The 24805-nt window shown below is 34.6% G+C and overlaps 1 protein-coding gene across 2 annotated transcripts; it reads left to right on the top strand.

Annotated features, from left to right (window-relative positions):
• The first annotated feature begins 875 nt into the window (after window positions 1-875).
• On the top strand, window positions 876-24580 carry FipoQ (F-box/LRR-repeat protein FipoQ). Of its 2 annotated transcripts, none has more exons than XM_088268146.1 (11): window positions 876-1266; window positions 12041-12209; window positions 13496-13651; window positions 14182-14331; window positions 15126-15286; window positions 15612-15717; window positions 17708-17909; window positions 18730-18897; window positions 20247-20301; window positions 21444-21592; window positions 23023-24580. In XM_088268146.1, exons 1-11 carry the CDS (start codon window positions 1174-1176, stop codon window positions 23156-23158), a joined length of 1545 nt encoding a protein of 514 aa, XP_088124272.1. In that variant the 5' UTR covers window positions 876-1173; the 3' UTR covers window positions 23159-24580. The 2 variants fall into 2 exon arrangements, with proteins under 2 accessions (XP_088124272.1, XP_088124271.1); XM_088268145.1 differs by lacking the exon at window positions 876-1266 and adding an exon at window positions 8948-9193.
• Window positions 24581-24805: the final 225 nt, after the last annotated feature.

Raw genomic sequence — 24805 nt, 5'->3', positions numbered from 1 at the left:
CTCGTGTGTTGAAGCGTACTCACTAGCCTTGAGAAAGGCTTTCCAACGGTCCGTTGTTGGTGCAGTGAGACGGCGAGTCAGGCGAAGTCCGGCGGCGAATTCTTGAGGCGAAGGAGCGAAATGGAGAAATATAAAAAGACCAATTCGGTTTTTACACACTGCTTTAATCAAATTTAGGTTTCTACAGCCGGCACGGTTTTATGCCGTGTCGGCGCTTCTCGGCGCTGTATAACGGTAAAGTACCGTTGCTCGGATAACGGGACTATACCGTTATCCGAGCCTTGTCCGTATGGGCCCCTCTCTGCTGGCGACCGCGCTCCCCGCTCCCCGCCTTCCCTTCCGGGCGAGCGGAGCTCAGTCGACCGATTTGCCTCGTACGGACTACATCAAATTACATGTATGAGCTTACATACTATAGGATACAGGCTTATTTTAATTTATACATTTTATCCTTAATATTAACGCTTATTTTATTCTTAATATTAATGGCTCAGGGCCAGACGTCCGCAACAATGGGTATGCCTGTAGGAAGAGCTACCGCTATGTTGAACAATATCTCATTGGATATTGATGTGTTCCATTTTTTTCCGAATTTGGAATTTTCCGAAGCGGGATTGTTCTACACCTTTAGCAACAGTTCTTGCATATATTTTATTTTAATGTTTACGATTTAAATTTTGTATAGTTTGTATTGTATATATTAATTGGAATAAATAATTTGAATTGAATTGAATTGAAAAAAATCAGTTGAGACTTAACGAAGGCTGGGCCTTAATGGCGAATACAAAATACGTGCTCGAACATTCGATCGGTTATTTTAGTTACAATCACTTTCGGTTCACACTATACCGAGTAAGAAATCTGAGTGTGCGATCAAACGGTGTTCAAACCAAACCCCGGGAGGACTAGAGCTAGAACAAACGCTGCACTTATTTTTGTCTGCCAAATCAAATACGTTATCATCCATGTAGCCGAGTCAGTTAATCGTCGACCGAGGTGTTTACGTTATAAACCTCAAGTATTCCGTGGATTCAGCCAGATCGAATACCTCCAATTCTTCCAAGATTTATGACGCCTAGATTAAACTTCTTTATGCTGACATCGGTGGCAGTTTAAAGACTTTTGATCAGTGATTGTGTTGTATTGGTTAAAAGTGATTAAGTGAACATCAAAATGGATTCGTGGGGAGCTTTGAGCGTGGATTTTGCCGCCACGGCAATATCCAGAGATGATATGAACAGCAGTTTTAGAAGAAGAGAAAAATTCGTAAGTCTTATATCTTTTAAAACACTCTCCTTATCATTTATCGTTCACTTTGTGTAAAACCACTTTTATTTTTTATTTTTAATAAAAGTGGTATTACACAAAGTGAACGATGAAAAATAAGGAGAATGATTTATTACCATACCACAAAATTATCAATGCTTTTAATGTACAACATATTTATATCTTTTTTTAATTACAGCTTAGTAGACTCAAAAAAATCTGTGTTTAATTTAACAATTAATATTATTTTTGACATCTCATCAAAGATGAAGTAGAATATGGAAGTCTGGGTATTTACGGGGCTGACGACCTTCATAGGCTGGTTTAAGTAATCACTTTACACACGTGTGACATTCACCAATTCTACCCATTATTGACAACCACACTATTCAAATTCTTAGAAGTTCTATATATATGAACCAATTTCGAAACGTTCTTGAATCATTAGAACTTCACTACAGACATCTATTGGTGAGATGAAAAAGATTTTGTGAACAAGTATTTGGACACACTCAAAATGTTGTAAACTCTCCTTATATCATTTATCGTTCACTTTGTGTAAAAACACTTATTTTTATTTATTTTTTTATAAAAGTGGTATTACACAAAGTAAACGATGAATGATAAGGAGAGTGTTTTATCACCTAGCACAAGGTTATCAATGCTTTTAATTAACAAAATATTTATATCTTTTTTTTTTTAATTACTATTTTTAAATATAGCTACAAAAGTTTTTTTTTTTATTTAAATTTATTTTCTAGACATTTCTACTTTTACAATCATAAAATTAATAAAGCAAAAGTTCTTTCTAATAAAGAGAGTAAGTGCTAAATCTTGGAGAGGGACTTAGTATTTATTTTACAATAAATTCTATATAGATCCCTGTACAATATATACTATATAAGGACCGTTAGTCCATTTAATCTTCACATTCGTTTGAAAATGCCATAACTAGGCGAAACAATTGTCACAATATTCATTTTCATGTGTTTTTTAACAATAAAATACTACTTAGTAGACTCAAAAATGTGTGTTTGATTTAACATTTAATACAGAAAAAATAAAATTAATGTCAAAGTCGTCTGTTTCGATGCGGATGAAAAAAACACACGTGTTCTTTTTAAAAGACAGCTTTTTACGGTTGAAATCTTAGATTCTTTTTGTCGCTGGGAATCTCTTGGAACTTGTGCCAAACTATTACTAGACTAAACAAAAAGAAACATTATATTTGAAAAAAAAACATACAAACTGCACCTTGTGCTAGAGATCGAATGGGATAATAGCATTACAGTAAAACCTCGATATTACGGACTGAGGGGAGGGGATGTCCGTTAGCTGAAAAGCTGAAAGTCAATTGAACATACTCAACCTATAAAGGATTCTATTAGACTCGTTTTGTGTTTATAACAGCCAATATAATCAATATTTTAATTCATCATTTTCATTTGCAAAATTCGCCTTCGTAAAAACGTTGTTTTCGTAAGTTGGCAACGAATGACATTACAGAAACGAATCCACACTACTACTGATAAAAAAACCCTTACCGCACCCCAATGGTGCATAGGGCACTGCTTCATATAAACGCAGTGTTATCTCGATCGTTTACACATGAAGGAAAGGTGATCAGCCCTCCACTTCAGGTACCAGTCCAGTGTAATATTAAATAAATATTAGAGTGAAAAAATCACTTATATTTATTAAACCCCCCTGGGAATCGAACCCGGGTCAATTACTACTGCTATTCTACTACTATTACAGCTCTATAAAGCAGATACATAAAGGGATACGCCCCATAACACAGCCGATGACGTAAAATTTGATGACGTATGCGGTGTCCGTTTTTCATTTTATTCGAATATCTAATGTTTAAACCTTCATATCTTCCTTATTTATCTACAGATTTCAATAAGAACTTACCATAGTCTTGTGATTTATTTTTATTTTAATATACTAGCCAATAATAACACATTATGAGAAAAACCCATTAACGGAATAATAGTAGTAATAATAATTTTGGATAATTTAAGATAACGCCCATATACGTAAAATACTATTACAACTTTACCTGCGCCCTCAAATTATTTATTTCTATTTTTGTTTGAATAACAATTAACGACTGCTTTTGAACCAAGCAAAATTCTTTGAAAAGAATCCAAGTCATGTCATTTAATAGTCAGCTAATGACAACAGCTGTAGAGTCGTCATTTTTCATGTGTTATGTTGTGAAAACAAATTCCTGACACATCGCTCACTCCCTTCAACAACGTCAAATATCAAAAATCGTCAATTTTCAGTTGTGCATGTTTCCGGAATGCCTAGAAAATGTACTATATCTCAGCAAAGCGGCATATTTTTAACTTAATATTTACCCGCTACAGGGCAGAAAGTGTTGTTTTTGCATTTTGAACAAAATGTATTGTTATTTTTTTTTAATTTACTAAATATTTTGCAAATGGAGAAAAAAACCTTCAGGTTTTTCCTAAAAAGATCTGTTCCACAGTACAAAGTTCAATAAGTGACTTGATATTTATTTTTAATATATTTCATTATATTCTTAAACTTTAAAAACGATCTCCTGAAAAATCAAGTTTTTTGATATATGACGTTGTTGAAAGGAGTGAGCGACATGTCATTTTCTAATACATATTCGAAAATAAAATTATATTTTTCTTCGGATGATTATTATAAAAAGAAGTAACTATATATAATCTAATAATAATTGCGGTTTAGACGTTTTTTCCCCATTCAAACCAACATTTCGACAGTTAATATAAACTCTGTTAAAACAAAGGTCTAGCCATGCGTAAACTGACGTCTTGACCAATAGACAAATACATCATAGACAATTCTTGAAAGTACACAGGTAGGTATGGTTATAAATTATCATTTGAAATTCATTGTCTTTTTTATTGTTGTAGAACGCCGTTCATTTGCAAGAGAATATGATGTTTTTTTTATGTACGAGGGTTGTACAACATATGAATTCCTTGCTATAGATGGCACATGATACAGGTGGCACAAAATTAATCATCATATCGGAAAATGTTACAATTTTTGCAAATGGCGTCGTACGTCAATCATATTTAACATTTTTGAACTAGGCAGTTGTGGTTTACAGATTCAGGTGGTTAAAAATTAATCATCCGATTTTGTTATTGAATAACTTTCTTACTTAATAAAAAATAAATATTTTTGGTTACGGAAATCTTTTTTTTGACCTTTAGTAAAAAAGATCATCAAAGATCATAAAATTGACATCCGTCAAGTGGCTGCCGCCAGAATTGATATATATTTGTGTCCATTTTATCAATTTGTTTGTATACTGCAGCTGTCTTGTTTACAAATGTCAAATATGATTGACGTACGACATTATTTGCAAAAATTATAACGTCTTCCGATAGAATGATTCATTTTGCGCCACCCTGTATCAGTTCTCGGCTGTCCAAATATAAGACACAGTAAGGGACATTTTTTGTAATAATGTAATTTTTTTTGCATTTTTGTACTAAATAGAATCTACTTAGTCCAAAAATGCAAAAAAAACGTACTACTAAAAAATTTCCCTTACTGTGTTTTGAGTTTGGACAGCCGTTCTGCGTAAGTAAGGATATAGAAGCATGTGCTTTACATAAGATTGATTATAAAGACTTAATACCTTAAAGACTTTTTTTAAAGAGAAAAGCATAAGAAAATTGGAAGGAATAATTAAATAAATGTTAAATTTCTTCTTTTTGAAATTTTGTTTAATTTCGAATCATCGATAAATAAAAATATATTATTCAGGATCATTATTGTTATAATATTTTAATTTAAAAGTGTAAGGGGGCACCTACACGTATTTCACATTTATAAAGCCAGTATTTTTGAGCAGGCAGTGCAAATAATTTGTTTGACGTTAGATAACGCTGTCAATCTTGAGTACATTTTCCCGCCAGCGAATTTTGATTCGTTTTTCACATTGTGTGCACTAGCGCCGCTCTGCGACAAAGAAGAGAACTTCTTTTCATTTTACAACGTTAGACAAAAACATTTTTCGTACAATGCGATAATCTGGGTAACAAAACTTATAATTTGTTTTAAATTATCGACTATAAACTTGAAAAAAGCATTTTGTCTAGCAAATTGAAATGGTTTTTTTGTTGTCGTATTTTTGTAGTTTTTTTTTACATTTTAAAAACACTGAATGTTGAAATTTACTTGGATTTACAATTAGTGTTTCATTATGACTATTATAATGAAAACAAATCCGAATACAAACTATATTTTTTAAATGTTCAATGTTACCCAAATGCATAAGTTAGGTTATTTATAAGTTTTACCGACAAATTAGTGGTATTTACTAAGTAAAATTAAATTTATAATGGATGGATTTTAACACATAGTGACTGCCAAATTAAATAATGAAATCAAGTTTTTTGTGTTAAGTTGTATTTACGTCTTTATATGGGTATATAGACTTTATACGTCCGCCTCCGTAGTGCAATGGTCAGCACGCTGGGCTACCGTACTGGAGGTCCCAGGTTCGATTCCCAGGGGGGGGGGTCAAATAAATAAAAGTGATTTTGTCACTATTATATTTATTCAATATTACCCTGGACTGGTACCTAAAGTGGAGGGCTGATCACCTTTCCTTCATGGGTTAGCGACCAAGATAACACTGCGTTTATATAATGCAGTGCCCTATGCACCATTGGGGTGCGGATAAGGGTTTGGATAATTGAATGAATATGGGTATATTTGTACCAAAGAGCCTTATCGCTTTCTCTTTCTCTCTCTCTCTCTCTCTCTCTCTCTCTCTCTCTCTAAATCTCTTTTCTTTATTTTTTTATTTCACTTTAATCACGTGTATGGTGTCACAAATTTTGTGTTTTTTTTTATTTTTATTTATTACACCGCATCAGTTATAAGACGTATTAAAAAGGCAAAACGAAATTTTTCAAATAGTTCAAAGCTACCCACGAGAGTTACTATGATTGATTTCAGTATTATCACTTAAGTCATAATAAAAAATATTAAATTCATTGAAAATTATAATTTTCTATTAATTTTTAAAGATAAAAAATGTACTGAAAAGATGTTATAGCTGTATTGATTTATATTATATTATTTATCCCGGCCTACTGAACCACTTCGATGCGTATTCAGTATCCAAGCCATTGCGCAGCCCGTTAGTTTATTTTTATACCACGAATTCGTTTGCTTATCCCACTGTGTAGTCAATATGACACGAGTAGGAAATTACGAAAGAAAATTATATTACACTAACAAATTATATTCAGGCCAATTTTCATTTATTTTTTATCATACACATAATTAAAATTTCCAGTAATGTACCCTCACTGGGTTTTCGGCTGTCCAAAATTAAAACACAGTAAGGGACATCTTTTTTGTAGTACGTTTTTTTTGCATTTTTGGGCTAAGTAGAATCTACTTAGTCCAAAAATGCAAAAAAAACGTACTACAAAAAAATTGTCCCTTACTGTGTTTTGAGTTTGGACAGCCGTTTTCCAGTGCTCAGAGCATATTTCACAATACTTTTTTTATTAAATTATGAGAATAATAATTTGTTTATGGTTATTCAATCATGTATGACATGGCCGAATGATGTTATTTATTTCAAATCTACCCACCTCCATTACCTAATTACGAGTAGTTCTATTATAAGAGGTTTCGTTATTTAATGACATTACGGATAGTTGGAAGCAACTTATAAACGTTAAATACTCAATATTTCTTTGAACAATCGAGGTAGGTATATATATTTTTAAGACAGTTTTTTTTCCAAGTGCGAATGTAATAAAATTCATGTTAACATTTTCCTTGTCAAATTTATTATCTAGTTAAAAATAACCATGAATGCTTTTAGCTTGAAATATTCATTGTAGAAATATGTTGTAGAATGCTGAATAACAGTGGAATCTTAAAAGAAAATTTAAAAATGGCAGGTTGAATAATGTCGAAATGGGAATAATACAATTGAAAATGGAGGTATACTACATCAGTGTTCTGCAAACTTTTTCTGTTCAAGGTACACCTGCCAAAATAAGAAATTTCAGAGTTATACCAAAGAAAGAACGAAAAAACAAAGTTTATTTTATATTGTTTTATTATTAAAATATAATGCGAAAACATATAATATCATAACAAAATTTATTTGATATCTTCACAAAAGCAGACTTTTTCCGCGGGACACCAACTAATCACCACGGTACACAAATGTGCCGCGGCACACACTTTGCGGAACAATCTACTAGATCATGGGTGGCCAACCTTTTCAGCAGCCGGGCCAAATTTTAGAAAACAGATTTCGTACCGGGCCGTAAAACCAAAATTTATTTTATTATTCAAAGCAAATATGAAATACATTGTTGTTTAAAAAGATAAAACAAAAATGAGCATGAAACATATTTATTAGATTAGAGTTAGGCAATACAAAAAATAATATTAAAAAATAAACAAAATGAAATACATTTTCGTGAGACGTCTGAATTTGTTTGTCAGAACTAAGTGCGTCAATGTTGATAACGTTATATCTATTTGCTTCAAGCAAACAATTTTCCAAATGCTCATCAGTAAATCTTATATGTAATAAGTCGGTTATAGCATTCGGTATTCTTATCGATGTGTATTTAAAAGTCGATCACAAAATGTTGTGATTGTTTTATCACGAATATACCATAGAAAAAATTGTCACGATAGTGAGATACTTCCATATACAAGATATGATACGAACTACGTACGATGGAATATTCTTTTGGTGGTTTTATGTACACTTATAGAAAAAAATTGTGATTTGCTCCGCGGGCCACAAGAAGAGACCCGGCGGGCAGCATGCGACCCGCGGGCCGCGGGTTGGCCACCCTTGTACTAGATCTCTGTGTTCTTCTTTTTCTTTGTGTCATGTCAGGTCCTCCCAATGTGGAATTTTCCCTGTCTTGGGCAGCTCTAAATCCTTGAGTTAAACTTATGATAACCCTTGGGATCATAATCATACACGAGGAAATACAATAATATTCCCGGATAGGTTATTTTCTATTCGGGGGTCAGTTTCTGCGGACAAAACTGTATCTAGGGAGTGAGTTTTTTTTATCAATTTTTTACTGTTTGTAATTTTATATCATAGTCGATGCTATAAGCAACATATTTTCTTAAATAAAAAAATAATAAATACACCAGTAAACATGATTTATCGAAACATCGATAATTTCGACATAATTTTAACAGTTTTGACATAATTTTAAACATGTTTTGATATAAATCATATCATAAATCATGTTTTGAATTGGCCACACATGTACGGCCATACCCCCTTGAGGAAAGTTTGGTATGGCCGTACATGTACGTCCATACTCCCGGACAGGTTTTAATGAGTTACATATAATTAATGAATACTAGGAAAATAATTGGATCTTGAGGCGACCCTTGGGGTGTTCCACCAGATTCTTTGAATTTAGATAATTAATTAGACACTTTAAAAATAAATATATTTCATTCAAATATACTTTCCCATCGTATAATCATTTATAATTAATATTAAAATGGTTAAATTCCAGTTTTGTTAATAAATAATATCTACCAGCAAATTATAAACGACAAAATTTTATTTACAAACAAACAAAAGCACATAAAAATGTTTGCGGATATAAATAAATAATTGACGTAGAGCACTCACAAGCGAGCTGAATCCGCAGCATCTCAAAATAGCTCGAGATCCAAGTTTCCAGTTTCCTCAAAATTCGTTTACGCGCGTCACGGAAAACCGAATTTGTGATTACTTTTTGAAAAAGTTTCTGTTTTCTGGACAAGCCGCAAGTAGTAATTCGACAACAAGATGGATATTTCATCAGACGTATGGGGCCAAATCGCGCTGGAGGCGTCCCAAGTATATTTGGTGGATGGTGTCATGAAAAGCCCATTCGCCGACACGGTGAGCAGTGAAAACCAAAAACTTGTACCCAATAAACAGTATAATTCAATAGAAAATCTAAATGAAATAGTTGATTTCTTAGTAGTACTTAAAGATAATTTTTAGTTTATTTTTTGACATCTCAACATTATCTATATGCTCAGGTTTATTTCGCGAAATACAACCGTTTTTAGGGTATGAACACGCTACGCGTGTCGTGAGAATACAGTGAATGGCACATATGGACATACTAGGCATTTTCTTTGCACAGAATGTGTTAAAACAATATTTTAAAGCTTCGAGAAAACGTGTTCAGAATATCAGAAGATAACATTTAACAGTTCAATAGAGGAAATACGTACGGCCATATTAAAATTAATATTCTTAATAATTATTATAAGTATATAACATATTAAGATATACATACAATGAAAGAGTTTATGCTTTAAAAAAAGCTTGCCTCATCCCACCATAGATGTCTCTAGAGAAGTCTATCGAATTTAAGGACTAAGTTTCGAGTTTCATCAATATATCTACAAGTTCCAAGAATTTGAATAGTGTGGTTGTCAATCATGGGTACAAACCCATGATTGTGCACACGTGTGTAAAATGTTCACTTAAACCAGCCCATGACGGTCGTAAGCCCTGTAAATGCCCAGACTTCCATATTCTTTTTCATGTTGAGATGTTAAAAAAAATTATGTAAAAAATATTAAGATATTTTTCTATGAATTATAAATTCACATTATTCTAACATCGAAATAAATGTTAACGACGCAAAGTATCCTTCAAAATAAAACAAAAAATGCTTTTGCTTTTATGATCTAATATAGATGACATGGTCTAATATGAGAGTCTAGCAAACCTATGTATAATACTTTAGTATCAAAAGATATTCTAATAACCTCATTGTTGAATACGTACTGTGATAATATATTCAAGAATTTGATTTAACAGTAGGTAGGGAAATTTGCCAAGAATCCTGACATAGGCCTACTTCAGGGCTCGGGAAGCATGGATTGTACAATAATTTCCACAATTTTAATCAACACAATTTAAGACTTTTTTACCCCAAATCAAAGTGCATTGGTGTGGTCTTTTAGAAAATTATTACAGCTCTTTTTTTTAAAAAGATAAATATTTGTGTTTTTATTATTTGCACAAATATTTCCATTTCATACTATTTCTATGAGCGGCTCATTATTAAAAATAGGTATCAAATTGTAGTAGAGTGGATTCGAACCGAGAAAATCTGACTTAATAAGAGTCCGCGACACTAACTACGGGACCATAACCCGACACAAAATCCAACACACCCTCTTGTAAAAGTACGACCTAAATAAGTACTTTTTTTCTACATTTACATACATGCATAACTATGTGGTTTATGGATAATTTATACATTGTTATGTTGCTCCACCTGCTTTTTTGACATTACGAATTTAAATTTTCTAAGTGTGTCAATTCCCGTTTTGGGATAAAATTGTAAATTATTACTGTTTACATTTTAAAATTTTAATGAAAGGTCTTCAGATGAGAACTTCATGAATATGTCATATTGTATGATATTGCTAAGTTATATCTCTTATATTATATGAATTATAATATCTTATCAGAAATAAAAAAGTACCTTAGATAAATCAAAAAGTTTTCATTTTTATTATTTATGAAAATAGATGTTTCTGGTTTATATTTTTATACGATAAATCAAAGACTGAATGCAGTCGAAATGCGATCCCTCAGACGAATGTGTGGCAAAACGAAGTTTGATTGATGTTCGAAGGAGAATGATGAATTATCTCCAATTAATTAATTGGAGATAATCCAGATTTTGTGAACTAGTTTGGACACACTCAAAATGTTGTAAATAAATTATCTGGTCAAATTATGAGCTTAAGTAATAAAAATGAAAAGGAAATTTTCTGGCATTTCTCATGTATGTGATTATAATCCAGGATTCGGACCTCACATAGAACTTCACTAGAGACATCTATTACTGAGATGAAAATAAGCTTTTTATTGAGCAGAAACTCTATTAGTATGTGAGGTCCAAATCCTGGATCTCAATCACACACATGAGAAACGCCAGAAATGCCATTTTCATTTTTATTATTTAAGCTTATAATTCTTCTTACATCTTCTTTTATCTTCTTATTCTTATGTCTTCTTCTTCCATATTCTTCTTCATCTTTGATGAGATGTCAAAAAATAATATGAAAATAACTCCTGTAATTGGAGATAATCCAGATTTTGTGAACAAGTATTTGGACACACTGAAAATGTTGTAAATAATTTATCGGCTAGTTACATGTTTTACCAACTGAACAAACGATCTGTTAAAATTTTATTAAAATCTTACTACTCGATAATCCAAAATTATGGTTTTTGAAAGAGATGAATGTAGATCTGTGTGTGAAATATTGGTAAATGGAGAGATTTTGGATCAGGTAGATGATTTTGTATATTTGGGTAGTATGTTTTCTAGGGATGGAAAGATTGAAAAAGACATAGAAAGGAGAGTGAATGCTGGGAACAAAGTGAATGGGTACTAAAATCAGTTATAGCAAATAAAAAACCTATCAGCGGAAGCTAAACTGGCAGTACACAACGGAGTTCTGGTTCTAACTCTAATGAATGGAAGTGAAACGTGGAGTTGGCAATAGAAGGATGAAAGTAGACTGAATGCAGTCGAAATGCGATCTCTCAGAAGCATGTGTGACAAAACGATGTATGATAGATGTTCGAATTGTGAAATAAGGAAGGAATGCAAAGTTGAGATAAGCATTATCGATAAAATAGTTCCGGTCAGTCTCCACCTTTAAGAGAACATTTCGAATATTATTTAAATTTTTCTTTTTTCTTGTTTAGACAATAGAGAAACTGCCAGACAAAGTGCTCCTCAACATATTCTCGTACATACCTCACCGTGAAATATGTCGAATGGCCAGAGTCTGCAAGAAGTGGAGGATGATCGCTTACGACACGCGCTTGTGGAAGCACGTCAGCTTGAGGCCAGAGATCTCCGGCCTGCATGTTGGTGAGTCAATACAAATAAAAATGTATTTATATAAAAATTATCATCAATATATAGTTATATGAATAGAATGGTCAATCTATATTATTAATAATTTTAATACTTTTCATTTACTTTGTGGTTAGTCATTTTTAGTTTTTGATAAAATGTAAGTAATGTTAGGACATAACCACTCACCGAAATTTTAGTCTACCGGTTTCGAGAGGTACTCGTTTCTTCGTCAGGATAATCACCAGTATGCAAACAATACTACATGTCACTTACCTACTTCACCCTTGTATTACTGTTTTGAACAAAGGCCTCCCTCTAGGACTTGCACAGTTGTCTGTTGGACGCGGCTCTCTTCCAATGCAGGCCCGCCACTTTCCTAATGTCATCGGACCATCTTGTCTGGGGCCTACCCACGCTTCTGCGTCCTGTTCTAGGCCTCCAGTCAAGCACTAAACTTCGTCCATCTATCCTCAGACATACGTGCCATATGACTACGGAACAAAAGTGGAACTGGTCAGGTCACGTGGCACGTATGTCATGTGGTACATGTCACTATCATAGCATTATGAACACACTTACAACTACACAAAATATCGATCACATGTATGTTTGGTCGACCCGAGGACCAACATGCACTAAAGGCTGAAGTTTAACATGGACTGTGTCTAAATCTAACTGACCAAAATCGCATTTGATCAATATTTTGTGTAGTTGTAAGTGCTATGGTAGTGACATGTTCACCGCTCATTTACTAGATAACTTGTGATTAATACCATCCGATAACTGTGCAAACCTTCATCTAACTGATGAACAATCGATTTTGCAGAAAAAAAGTAGATATGGTTTTTTTACTCAATTTTTTACTCAATCCTAAAACGTGAGTTCAGTTACACAAGGAAATATTCATAGGTTTTTCAAGACCTATTAACCAAATGTTATCAAAAAAATTAAACTTCTGGCATTTAAAGTGTTCTTTGAAAATAAAAATGATGGTATTATTAATATTTATAGCATTTACTTTGTGGATAGTAATTTCAACTTTTTTATCAATTTTTCTTTGGTATATATAATCACTCACAGAGATTTAAGTCTGCCGGTTTCAAGACGCATCCGTCTCTTCGTCAGGACAAGGTGCATGCTACTATCATGATTGTCCTGATGAAGAGACAGGTACGTGTCTATACTAACATTTTTGTAAAAAAGTCAATCTACAATATTTTCGCTTAAAATTCAGAATATCATATAACACTCAAAGGTGCCGGTAATTCCTTAAAAACAAAATTTGATTAACTTTTCAGGATCATTGGAATCTCTCCTGGCTCTCATCTCTATCCGGTTTGGTCCATCTCTGCGCTACATAGAGCTGCCCATAGAGCTGATCACGCACACTGTGCTGCACGAGCTAGCCAACAAGTGTCCCAACTTGACACATATGCTTCTGGACTTCAGTACAGGTCATAAAATTTCTCTCAATTATTTAGACCATAGACTCAGCACCCATTTTTCAACGTTAATATTCTTTTTATAATACCCTAATCACAAGTAACCTAATCACAAGTAACCTAATTACAAGTAACGGCAAACCTAATTCTGATCTGTACAATGTTTATTGGCGTCTCGCGCTCTACCAAAAGTAAGCAAAAAGAACGCTTATAAACGTCTCGCGCGCTCTACCAAAAGTAAGTGAATAGAACGCTTATAAGCGTCTCCCGCTCTCTACCAACAGTATATAAAATATACTTTAATGCGTTTCCTGCAAACAATGTGTTAAGAGACAGAGTTTGAAACACAAATATAGGTACAACTTATGCATTACAGAATGCGATTAATAAGTTAGAGAAAGAAAAAGAACCTGGCACGCATTTCTTCAGACAATGGGCTATGCAACCTTATTGCTGACATTTTTCCGGATGACCAATAAAACAGAACAACTGTTATTTATTTTAATTGTTTTAAATAATGAAAATATTGTCTTGAATTTCAGCTATGCAGTTGCACGACTTCTCCGAGATGCAGGCTTTTCCAACCAAGTTGAAGTACATGTGCATCTGTCTGTCTGAGGTCATCTTCATGGAGGGCTTCATGAGGAAAATATACAACTTTATCAATGGTCTAGAAATATTACACCTCATTGGTAAATATTTTTAAATGAATATTAACACACTAAGGACGGGAAAGGTATTTCTACCCGTTCGGTCAATTGATGTTTACAGACGGGAAGGATATTTTTACCTTCTGCAACAGCCTCATTTCAATGTCAGAAAAGAAGGAATTATATGAATATTATGTACCAATCTCTTTGATAAGGTCTTGACTATAAGTAGTAATTATCAAATCCCATCGCTAGCGGTCCGCAGGTGTAAAAACCACTCGTCCTTGTGTGTTAATGTGTTAGTGTGTTAATATATTGGTTTTATAATATGCACTTTACTTGATTATTCCAATTATTTTATTTACTGATTATTCTAACTCCACCCCCAAGTATTTAAAGTACTCAATCTTGCCAAGTTTTCCTCGGTCGTCCTTTTCTTCTATTCCCAACTACATTCTCATCACTCATTTGTTCAACATCTCCAAACCAACACAGCAAACCTTTCTTAATTTTATTGATAATATTTATTCTTTCCTTATTTCACCATTTGAACATCATTCTGCCACACATTCATCGGAATGATTGCATTTCAACTGCATTAAGTCTACTCTCATCCTTCTTTTCCCAATTCCATGCTTTACTGTTCTACCACACATTAGTTTGAATGATCGCATCTCGACTGTATTCAGTCTTTTTCCATCAAAACATCAAAGAATGAGTCGTTGATTTTCTCAAGTTCAAACAAGAGCCTAGGTTTGCCAATAGTAAAAAATGGTTATAAATATAATTAAAGCCATTAATGGTTGATATTTTTAATTGTTTATATTAATTTTCAGGTACGTATGAAAAGATTGAAGAAGAAGAGGAGGAAATTTACGAAGTAATCAACGTGCACAAACTAAAATCCGCTACTCCGAATTTGAGAGTGATAAACCTTTACGGAATCAACTTTGTGGATGATTCTCATATAGATGCCTTCAGCTCTAACTGCATACAGGTAAACAATTCCAACATCAAACTAAAAACATTGCAATAAGTGCTGTGTAGACCAAACTATAGTGATCGTATCAAATACAGTGCCAGCTCACTAATCCGAACGCTCCGTAATCCCAAACCCGCTTAAATCCGAATCAAGAAAACATCATGTTTTTTGTCCTGAAGATGAATTGTTTAAAAATAATGTCAAAAATAAATACTACTTAAAATTATGGCTTATGTATATGTAGATTTTAGGTTTTTTTGCTCTGGAAAATGTTCATAAATTATGTCAAAAGCAAGCTAGTAATGGATGATAATTGATAATGATTAGATGAATATTTCAGTTGGAATGTTTGGCTGTCAATTACTGTAATAAGGTGACAGGATCCACCATGAAGACCCTTTTCCAACGATCACGCAGATTGCGGTGCCTTCTCATGAGTGGAACAAGTGAGTTCGATATCTTTGACTTAAATTATTACTTGGTGAATATGTACCATTATTTATTAACACGTTGTTGTCGGGTGGTTTTTTCACTAACCCCGACCTTAATTATACTCAGACAGTCTGCAGTCCGACCCTCATAATACTTATTACAAGTAACCGCAAACCCAATTCAGATCTGTACAATGTTTTTTGGCATCTCTCACGCTCCTCCAAAAGTAAGAAAATAGAACCCTTGTAAGCGTCTCCCGCTCTCTACCAATAGTATGTAAAAGACGCTTTTAACCATTTCCCGTAAAAATTGTGTTAAAATGTACTGTGACACGTGTTTCAACACATTCATTGTCATTGCCAAACACCATATGTGAAGCCTAGCCTAAATTTTATAGTTGTGCCCTTGGGACGTTGAAGGATGAAGAGGGGGTAGGAGCTCTCTCTTATTTTATCCAAGTACTTGAAACTCTCGAACCTCTCAATGCGATGGTCACTCAATACCAAGGATTGCCGGAAATCTTTGAAAATAAATTTTAGATGGGAGTTGCATTCTTACTAACCATGTTTATTACGTATGTAACCGGCGAGGGTTACGTGCGATGACTGAAGAAATATATACGCCTGGTCTTCACTCGGAATCTCCCAACTATGCCACCGTTGTAAGGGGTGACGTTCCAGACGGCCCCGCCGTACCGAGTTACCGAGTAAGCTGGATACGGACGGAGGTGACTGGATGTATGAGCCGGGAAGAGCGGCACTGGACCGACAAGTCAACCTCAATAGCCCTGATAAGGGCTTTCCGAAACTGGTCCGTGAATCGGTATAATGAGGCGAAACGGTCCAGGCTGGCGGCGCGGCGAGTCGTCCAAGGAGCGGGAGCGGAGAAATGAAACACAGGTTTCAGCAGTCACACCAGAACTGATTTATTATTCAAAAATGCGCCCTCTATATACCCGGCCGTGATCGCGTACCGCCCGACAGTGGGAAAGTACAGCCAATCAGCGGCCGGGGGAGAGAGACAGCCATATCTCTGTCTCTCTCTAATGGGCGCCGGACGGGTTACACTTTTATACCGTACCGGTGCCGTTCCAACAGTTCAACAATAATTACGAGTTATTTTATCCTATCAGTAATATCTATTTATTCTACTTAATATCTAGGCGCATTTAATTCATTTTCTTATCCTTACTTATATCTAATACATTGGTGCCGAAGCCATATCAAAATTGGTATAATTCCTAGAGGCCCTTCTTCGGGCCGCATTCCGACGGGCGACCGTTTCGCTCGCCGCCAGGCGCCTGGAATTCCTTTTCAGGGCCGCCGCACGGGGTGTGCGATCTGTCCGTAACAACGTACAAGGTTTATAAATCATTAAGTGGATTTTTGGTTCTTATAGCTAAAAAAATGTTTAATTTTAATCTGTGTTGGGAACAGGAGGGATAATCAAGTGTGGGCTTGTCGAGAACTTCTCATAATTTGCTCATTGCTGGGTGGAAACCACGGAAAACTCCGAAGAAGCCGGAGTGTTTACTTTCGTCAACAGACTTTCTGTTCCACTAGAAGAGGTTTGGCATTTTGTGTCCTAGCTTAGTTTATGGTGCCAATGTCCTTCACTATTTTTATCATGTACGATACTAGCTCTGGGGACTTAACTATCATTATCGTACGTAATGAATTAACACAGATCCAATGTCAGACCCAGACTCCTGCAACGCGCCTCCAGCTTTTGTCTTTGCGTCCTAGGTTGTATAGATGCCACTTTCCTAATGTCATCGGACCATCTTGTCTGGGGCCTACGCTCCTAGGCCCACGCTCCTAGGCCTCCAGTCAAGCACCTTTTTCGTCCATCTATCTTCAACATACGTGGCACATGACCTGCCCAGTTCCACTTTAGTTCCGCGATTCTCTGAACCACATCTGTTACCTTTGTCTATTCTCTTATCCAAACATTCGGTTTTCGATCTTTCAGCGATTTTTACACTTTCTTATTTTTGCATTCCAGATCTCCAGTCGGAGTACCTGATGCAAGTGGAATGGGAGAAATCCTCGGTGCAGGAGCTGGACATCACCGGGACGGATCTGTCTACAGAATGCCTGATTGATATGTTGACCAGAATCCCGAATCTCCGTTTCCTTAGTGCTGGCCAACTCAACGGCTTCAACGACTCCGTTCTCAAGAGCTTCATGGAATCCGGTAACCTGAGGTAACAACTTGAATGATGAACGAGATACGGTTTATTTTTAATTAAAGTTTTACTTGGTAAATATCACTTTTTCTTAAAATTTATAGATATTTATGGCAGAGGCATGCATTCTATATACGCAGAAAAGCAGTGCCTACCCTGGAGTACTCGCGGTCCATATAGAAACACGACCAGTGCCTACTATGCCTTATTAAGTATTGCCTACCTTATCTTACTACCCAACTCTACTGTCTACTCTGATTAAAAACTCGGTGCACGCCACTGATTTATAGTGGTATTTACCAAGTAAAACTTAAATTAAAAATGATTAAATATTACCACAAAGTGTCTGATGAATCAATCAATGAAATACAGTTTATTTACTCATTTTCATTTCATCATACACATAAGTGCAAATTAAAATCATGTGCCCTTGCTGTATTTTACTATATTTATTTTCAAATTATATAAATACGAAAGTAAATTCACAAAATTTTTGGGTGTGTTCCTTGTTCATAAATCAGATTTGTGTATGAAGAATGAAGAATTTGTGTATGAAGAGTTTGAGAGAATTTAAAAAGAAATATTTTGTCATAGTAAATTTTAAGAAATAGTGGTATTTACGGTATTTAGTTCCGGAATATACGAGATTGAACGGGGATAAGGACTGTCGAAGCGCTGTTTAGAGCTGCCCAAGACAAGGACAATCACTCTCATGTGATAGTCGACGTCACGGAGACCTGACATAACACAAACAGAAGAAAATTATCCTTAGTGCATAGTTCCCTCCTTTAGCTATGCAAAACATATCTCAGAGCCCCGCGTTCCATTTTGATTTCAGGAACCTGGTGGCCTTGGACCTGGACAGCTCCGACAACCTGACGGACGACGCGCTGTACAAGTTCCTCTCGCGGTACGGGCAGCAGCTGTGGGGCCTGGTGCTCAGCGGGATGCCGCACATCACGGACCAGCTCTGGCAGAGTGTCTTGCCCATCCTCACCAATGCCAAGTAAACGCGCTAACACACGTCTTTTAAAAGCATTATTAACTTTGTGATATGGTAATATAACACTCTCACACGTATGGTAATATGATTTCTATGCTGCTTCAGCAGCATAAGAGATTATATTATGAGATTATTAAAATACTTTGGACTGGAAAGGTCTTCGAATGGGTATTTCTACCCGTTTGGTTGATTGATGCTTAAGGACGGGAAGGGATTTTTACTTTCTGCGCCGGCCAGAAAAGAAGTAACTATCCAATATTTTCATATGAATATTACATACCAGTCTCTTTGTTGAGGTCTTAACTATATGTAAATAATTATCAAATCCCGTCGCCAGCAGTCTGCAGATGAATAAATCCGAAATGTGTTGAGAGATTATATTATATTCTCAATATTATTAACATTTAAAGCATTTACTATGTGGTTAGTCATTTTTGCTTTTATATTTTTTTTTACAAAAAAGTTAGTAATTTTGCACTGTGCATGTGCATGTTAGACCTTAGCTCTTTGTGCTGCAACACCTAGTGCATGTTGGTCTACGGGTCGACCAAAATCGCATGTGTTTAGTATTTTGTGTAGTAAAGTGTGTGAATAGTGCTATGGTAGTGAAGGGTAGTATTGTTTGCATGCTGTGGTAGTGATTGTCCTGACGAAGAGACGGGTACGTCTTGAAACCGGTATACATCAAAATCTCGGTGAGTGGTTATATACTAATATTACTAACATTTTTGTAAAAAGATTATAAAATATAAAAGCAGCAGAAAGGATAAAATTTGACGCTTTCTAAATGTGTTGCTGGAGGCACATGCTTCGAATCCCATGGACAGCTAGGCGCACCAACGAGTCCATTCGTCAGGAGTAACACTTGACTGACTTGACAATGTCTGTACACAACGGATTCCTCAGTTCTTTGGACATGTTGCACATAGCAATAAGATAGAGGAGAGATTTTTTTACCACTTGAGTATTATACTGTTACAACTAGTTTCGTTAGCTAGAGATGCTTCCATCTAGTTTATATTCAAACCCGTAGATGGAAGCATCTGTAGCGTCCGAAATAAGTCGTATCAATACGATACTTAAGTGGTAAAAAACATGTGTTTTATTTATAATTTAATCATGTCTAGTTTCGGCATTCACTAAGTGAATGTCCAAACAATAAATATCACACACATTCATATTTGACATTTTTTTAATACCATTGAACCTGTCTGAGAGTGAGTTTCTCCGGACAAAACTGTATCTGGGGAGTGAGTTTTTTTTTAAAAACTCTCAGCACTAAACCGGTTGATAATAAAACTAAAATATAAGAAAATAAATGAATTGGGAATTAATAACGTTTATGTTTTTAGGATTCTCGTGATGGGAACTCAGGAGAGATTGGGTGTTAATATACACGTAGATCAGGTAAGACTTCTTCAATGATCTTATAGAAAATACCGTCTTAATAAATGCATACATTGTCCGCCTCCGTAGTGTAATGGCCAGCACGGTTTGCAGCGGTACTGGAGGTCCCGGGTTCCATTCCCAGGGGGAGGACAAATAAATATAAGTGATTTTTTCACTCTAATATTTATTTAATATTACCCAGGACTGGTACCTGAAGCGGGGGGCTGATCACCTTTCCTTCATGAGTTAACGATCAAAATAACGCAAGATGCAGTGTCCTATGCACCATCGGGTGCGGATGAGGGTTTTAAAAAAATACGTTACCACTCCATTTATATCAGAATTCAACATTAGGCAGAGAGAATAGAATGCCGCACCAATCTGTCTTTGTAAACAATCTCTGCCTCTTCCTTATTCATGCATCTCCTCATATATACACGCCGATTATTCCGATACCCGACTTGACCACTTTCAAGTGTTTGAAATACTTGAACTCGCCAAGTTTTCCTCGGTCTTTCTTCGCTCCTATTTACTACATCAAAAATTTTATTTTAGTTTATTAAACTTTAAACCTCTATCTAATCTTTAAACCTTTGTCTGCCTCCGTGGTGTAATGGTCAGCACGCTCGGCTACCGTTCTGGAGGTCCCAGGTTCGATTCCCAAGGGGGGTAAAATAAATAAAAGTGATTTTTTCACTGTAATATTTATTCAATATTATTACCCTGGACTGGTACCTGAAGCGGAGGGCTGATCACCTTTCCTTCATATGTAAACGATCAAGATAACACTGCGTTTATATGACGCAGTGCCCTATGCATCATTGGGGTGCTGATAAGGGTTTTATATATTAAACCTCTATGGTTGAGTGGATTAAGTTTTATTTAGCAGAGATCCTTACAAAATATATGTAGATTCTTCCCAAATAATTTAACTTTTTTTTATTAAACTTAAATCCCTGTAAGTCACTCTAACCCAGACTTCCATATTCTTCTTCATCTATGTTGAGATGTCAATATAAATAACACATAAGTGGACAAACCCAGATTTGTGAACAACAACATACTTAAAATATTGTGGTATACCTCCCTGTTTGTTTTATTATAAACTAACAAAAAATGTGTTATTAAAAAAAATCATATCCTATAAAAATCTTTTTCAGCTGATGGATGGAATCGCCAACAACTGTCCAGTTCTCGAGAGGTTGGAATTGAGATGGGATCCCGACAACCTGAGATTCTCCGACAAGAGCCAAAAGGCCATCGATATCCTCCGAGTCAAGTGTCTCAAGATGAGGTGCCTCGCCCTGAGGTATGTCCTAACTTCTTTCTTCACAATACCATCTCTATGCATCATTTGGTGCAGATTATCCATATAATATGTAATATATTATTATAATAAAATTTATATAAATTACATATTATATCATTAATTATATAAAACATTAAACCTTGAGTGTAGGTCCTTCTCCAAGCACAAGAGCTCAGTCTCTTTTTTGGAGAGGCACAGCGAATCTAAAACATTAAGTTTGACATATCGCTCACTCCTTTCAAGAATGTCATAAATCAAAAATCAAAAATCATCAATTTTCAGTTGTGCATGTTTTCGGAATGCCCAGAAAATGTACTATATCCCAGCAAAAGCGGCATATTTTTAACATATTTACCAGCTACTGGGCAAAAAGTGTTGTTTTGCATTTTGGAGAAAAGGTATTGTTTAATTATTTTTTTAAATATTTTTCAAATGGAGAAAAAACATGGTTCAGGTTTTACCTAAAAAGATCTGTTGCACAATAAAAAGTTGAATAAGTGGCTTGATATTTATTTTTAATACATTGTATTATATTTTTAAACTTTAAAAACGTTCTCCTGAAAAATCTAGTGTTTTGATTTATGAAGTTCTTGAAAGGAGTAAGCGATATGTATAAATGTTTAGAAATTGTATTATGTTGTACTGAAAAATGTAACTGTATTAAACAAATTAAAAAAATAAAAATAAAAATTATTATATAGATATGCTTATCTCAGCCTTGCATTCTTTCCTTATATAATTTTTCCAAAATTATTATTGACAGCTGATGTAGTCAGTACGTTTTGCCATTTCACCATCAATAGACTGGAATGACCATTATGCGCGTCGTAGATTCGGTGAATAGGCCGAAAACAATATTCAGCTTGATCTTCTTTTTCAACAGAAAATTTTGTTAACCAATGAGGCACATTTTTGGTTAAATGGTTATGTCAATAAGCAGAATCGCCGAATTTGGAGTGGAGAAAACCCAAACGCCTTTGTCGAGACGCCCTTACATCTATAAGTCTCTGTTTTGTGTGCTTTATGGGCAGGTGGAATCATTGGCCCATATTTGTTTAAAGACGATTCCGGCCAGAATGTTACGGTCAATGGAGAGCGCTACAGAACCATGATTACTGACTTCTTCGTACCTCAGTAGAATGGAATTGATGTGACAGAGCTGTGGTTTCAACAAGATGGCGCCACATGCCACACGGCCGGTGCAACCATCAATTTATTGCGGGAAATTTGAATTTGTATACCTCTTAAAAAACATCTTATATTTTATGAAAATGGGGATGTATAAACTATCCAAATTTACTATTGTAAGAAAAAAATCTAAGCACTATTACGGTTCATGAGCAATAAACCGTCATGTACATTTATTCTGTACAATAAGTTTAATAAATAAATAAACATGTCAATAATTGGAGCATTTATTTTTCTTCCAGTGATGGACGCTACTACGAAATAGTGAAAGCGAACTTTGAGAGAGCCGACCGCACAACGGTTGTGAGAACAACTACCAATTGCCGAGTCTCAAACTATCACCTTCTTTCCAATTACAAGGATCTAGTATTCAACTGAACTAATCAAAGTTATGGAACACAAAACTTTACTGAGTCAAAAGAAAGTGTTAAGTTTTCTATTTAAACAAAAGTTGTTTTCGTTTTTAACTGTGTAAGTTTGAATGTCCCGGAATTTATATTTGGTGATGTGTCGTCTGTGGATGGGGTGTTTGTACTATTTTTCTTTTAAGACAACATTGATTTAAGCCAGCATTGATTTTTTTGTTCTCTTTCCATGTGCCATCTATCCATATTAGCACTGATATGCTAGGAATTTGATCGCAGCTGCAAGAATGTGGCAAGTAAACACATATTTTTCAAATAATAAATATAGATGAAATTCAAGATCTTCAACAGATTTTAATTTTAAAATTGTCTGTCTCAACTTGATATAAAACATGCATTCTTCCTTTTTTATAAAAGAAGATGGAAATCTGAGCATCCCGGGACTTATGACCTGGGATTTGGCTGGCTTCTTTTTTGTACACTTTGCTCACTCCTTTCAAGAATGTCAAAATCAAAAAAAAAATTTTTCAGGAGAACGTTTTTAAAGTTTAATACAATGTACAAAATAAATATCAAGCCACTTATTGAACTTTTTAGTGTGCAACAGATCTTTTTAGGTAAAACCTGAATGTTTTATCTCCATTTGAAAAATATTTAGTATATTTAAAAAAATAATTAAACAATACCTTTTCTTCAAAATGCAAAAATAACACTTTCTGCCCTGTAGCGGGTAAATATTAAGTTAAAAATATGCCGCTTTTGCTGGGATTTAGTGCATTTTCTGGGCATTCCGAAAACATGCACAACTGAAAATTGACGATTTTTGATTTATGACGTTCTTAAAAGGAGTGAGCGACTTGTCCACCATTATTCACCAATCTACCCATTATTGAACATCCATATTGCATTAATTCTTGAAACCTGTATAATTGTTGAAATGATACATTGATTCTTGAAATCTGTATATATACAATGATCGTGGAACCTTTCACATATCGGAACAATTTTCGATACTTTGGAAATATGGCCGAAAGCCCTGGAATGACTTCCATCTTCTTTCATATATTATATAGTTTCATATCAACTTGAGATAACTATAATATTGACATCTCATCCATAGGGTAAATATAATAATCCAGTGTCTGACATGATAAATATTATTTATATAATTTTATTTAACTCTTGTTTTAAAAACTAAATTTTATTAAATCAACTATCGAGTTATGAATGAACCCTATGAACTATTGAGTGTGGATATATGACTCTTCATCAATTGCAAGATAGACTGTAAGCTTTTTTTCCAAAGAACTAAAGATTAAATGAATATTACAATACATTGTTTTTTTAATGTAAATCATTTTGTGTTTATGTATTTAAATACCTATTTATGTAATGCTTAGTTTAAATATTTTATAAATAAAAAAAATGAGAATCTTTTTGCTGTATTATTTTTTACCATAGATTTAAATAGGATATAAATTGATGTGTTGGAGGGTAAACAATTCATTTTTCAACTTACTAACTAACTAGCTTCTCCGCAGAAGTAGGCAGTGAGAATAGAATGCCACACCACTCTGTCTTTGTAAACATTCTTCGCCTCTTCCACGTTCATGCATCTCCTCGTACATATCCACCGAATATTTCAACTCATGAGCTGACT

Source organism: Brachycentrus maculatus, unplaced genomic scaffold (assembly GCF_059751285.1).
Source record: "Brachycentrus maculatus isolate JH-2025_06_01 unplaced genomic scaffold, ASM5975128v1 h1tg000313l, whole genome shotgun sequence".
NCBI lineage: Eukaryota > Metazoa > Arthropoda > Insecta > Trichoptera > Brachycentridae > Brachycentrus > Brachycentrus maculatus.
Note: the sequence above shows the minus strand (reverse complement) of the source record. Positions and strands in the feature narration are given on the sequence as shown.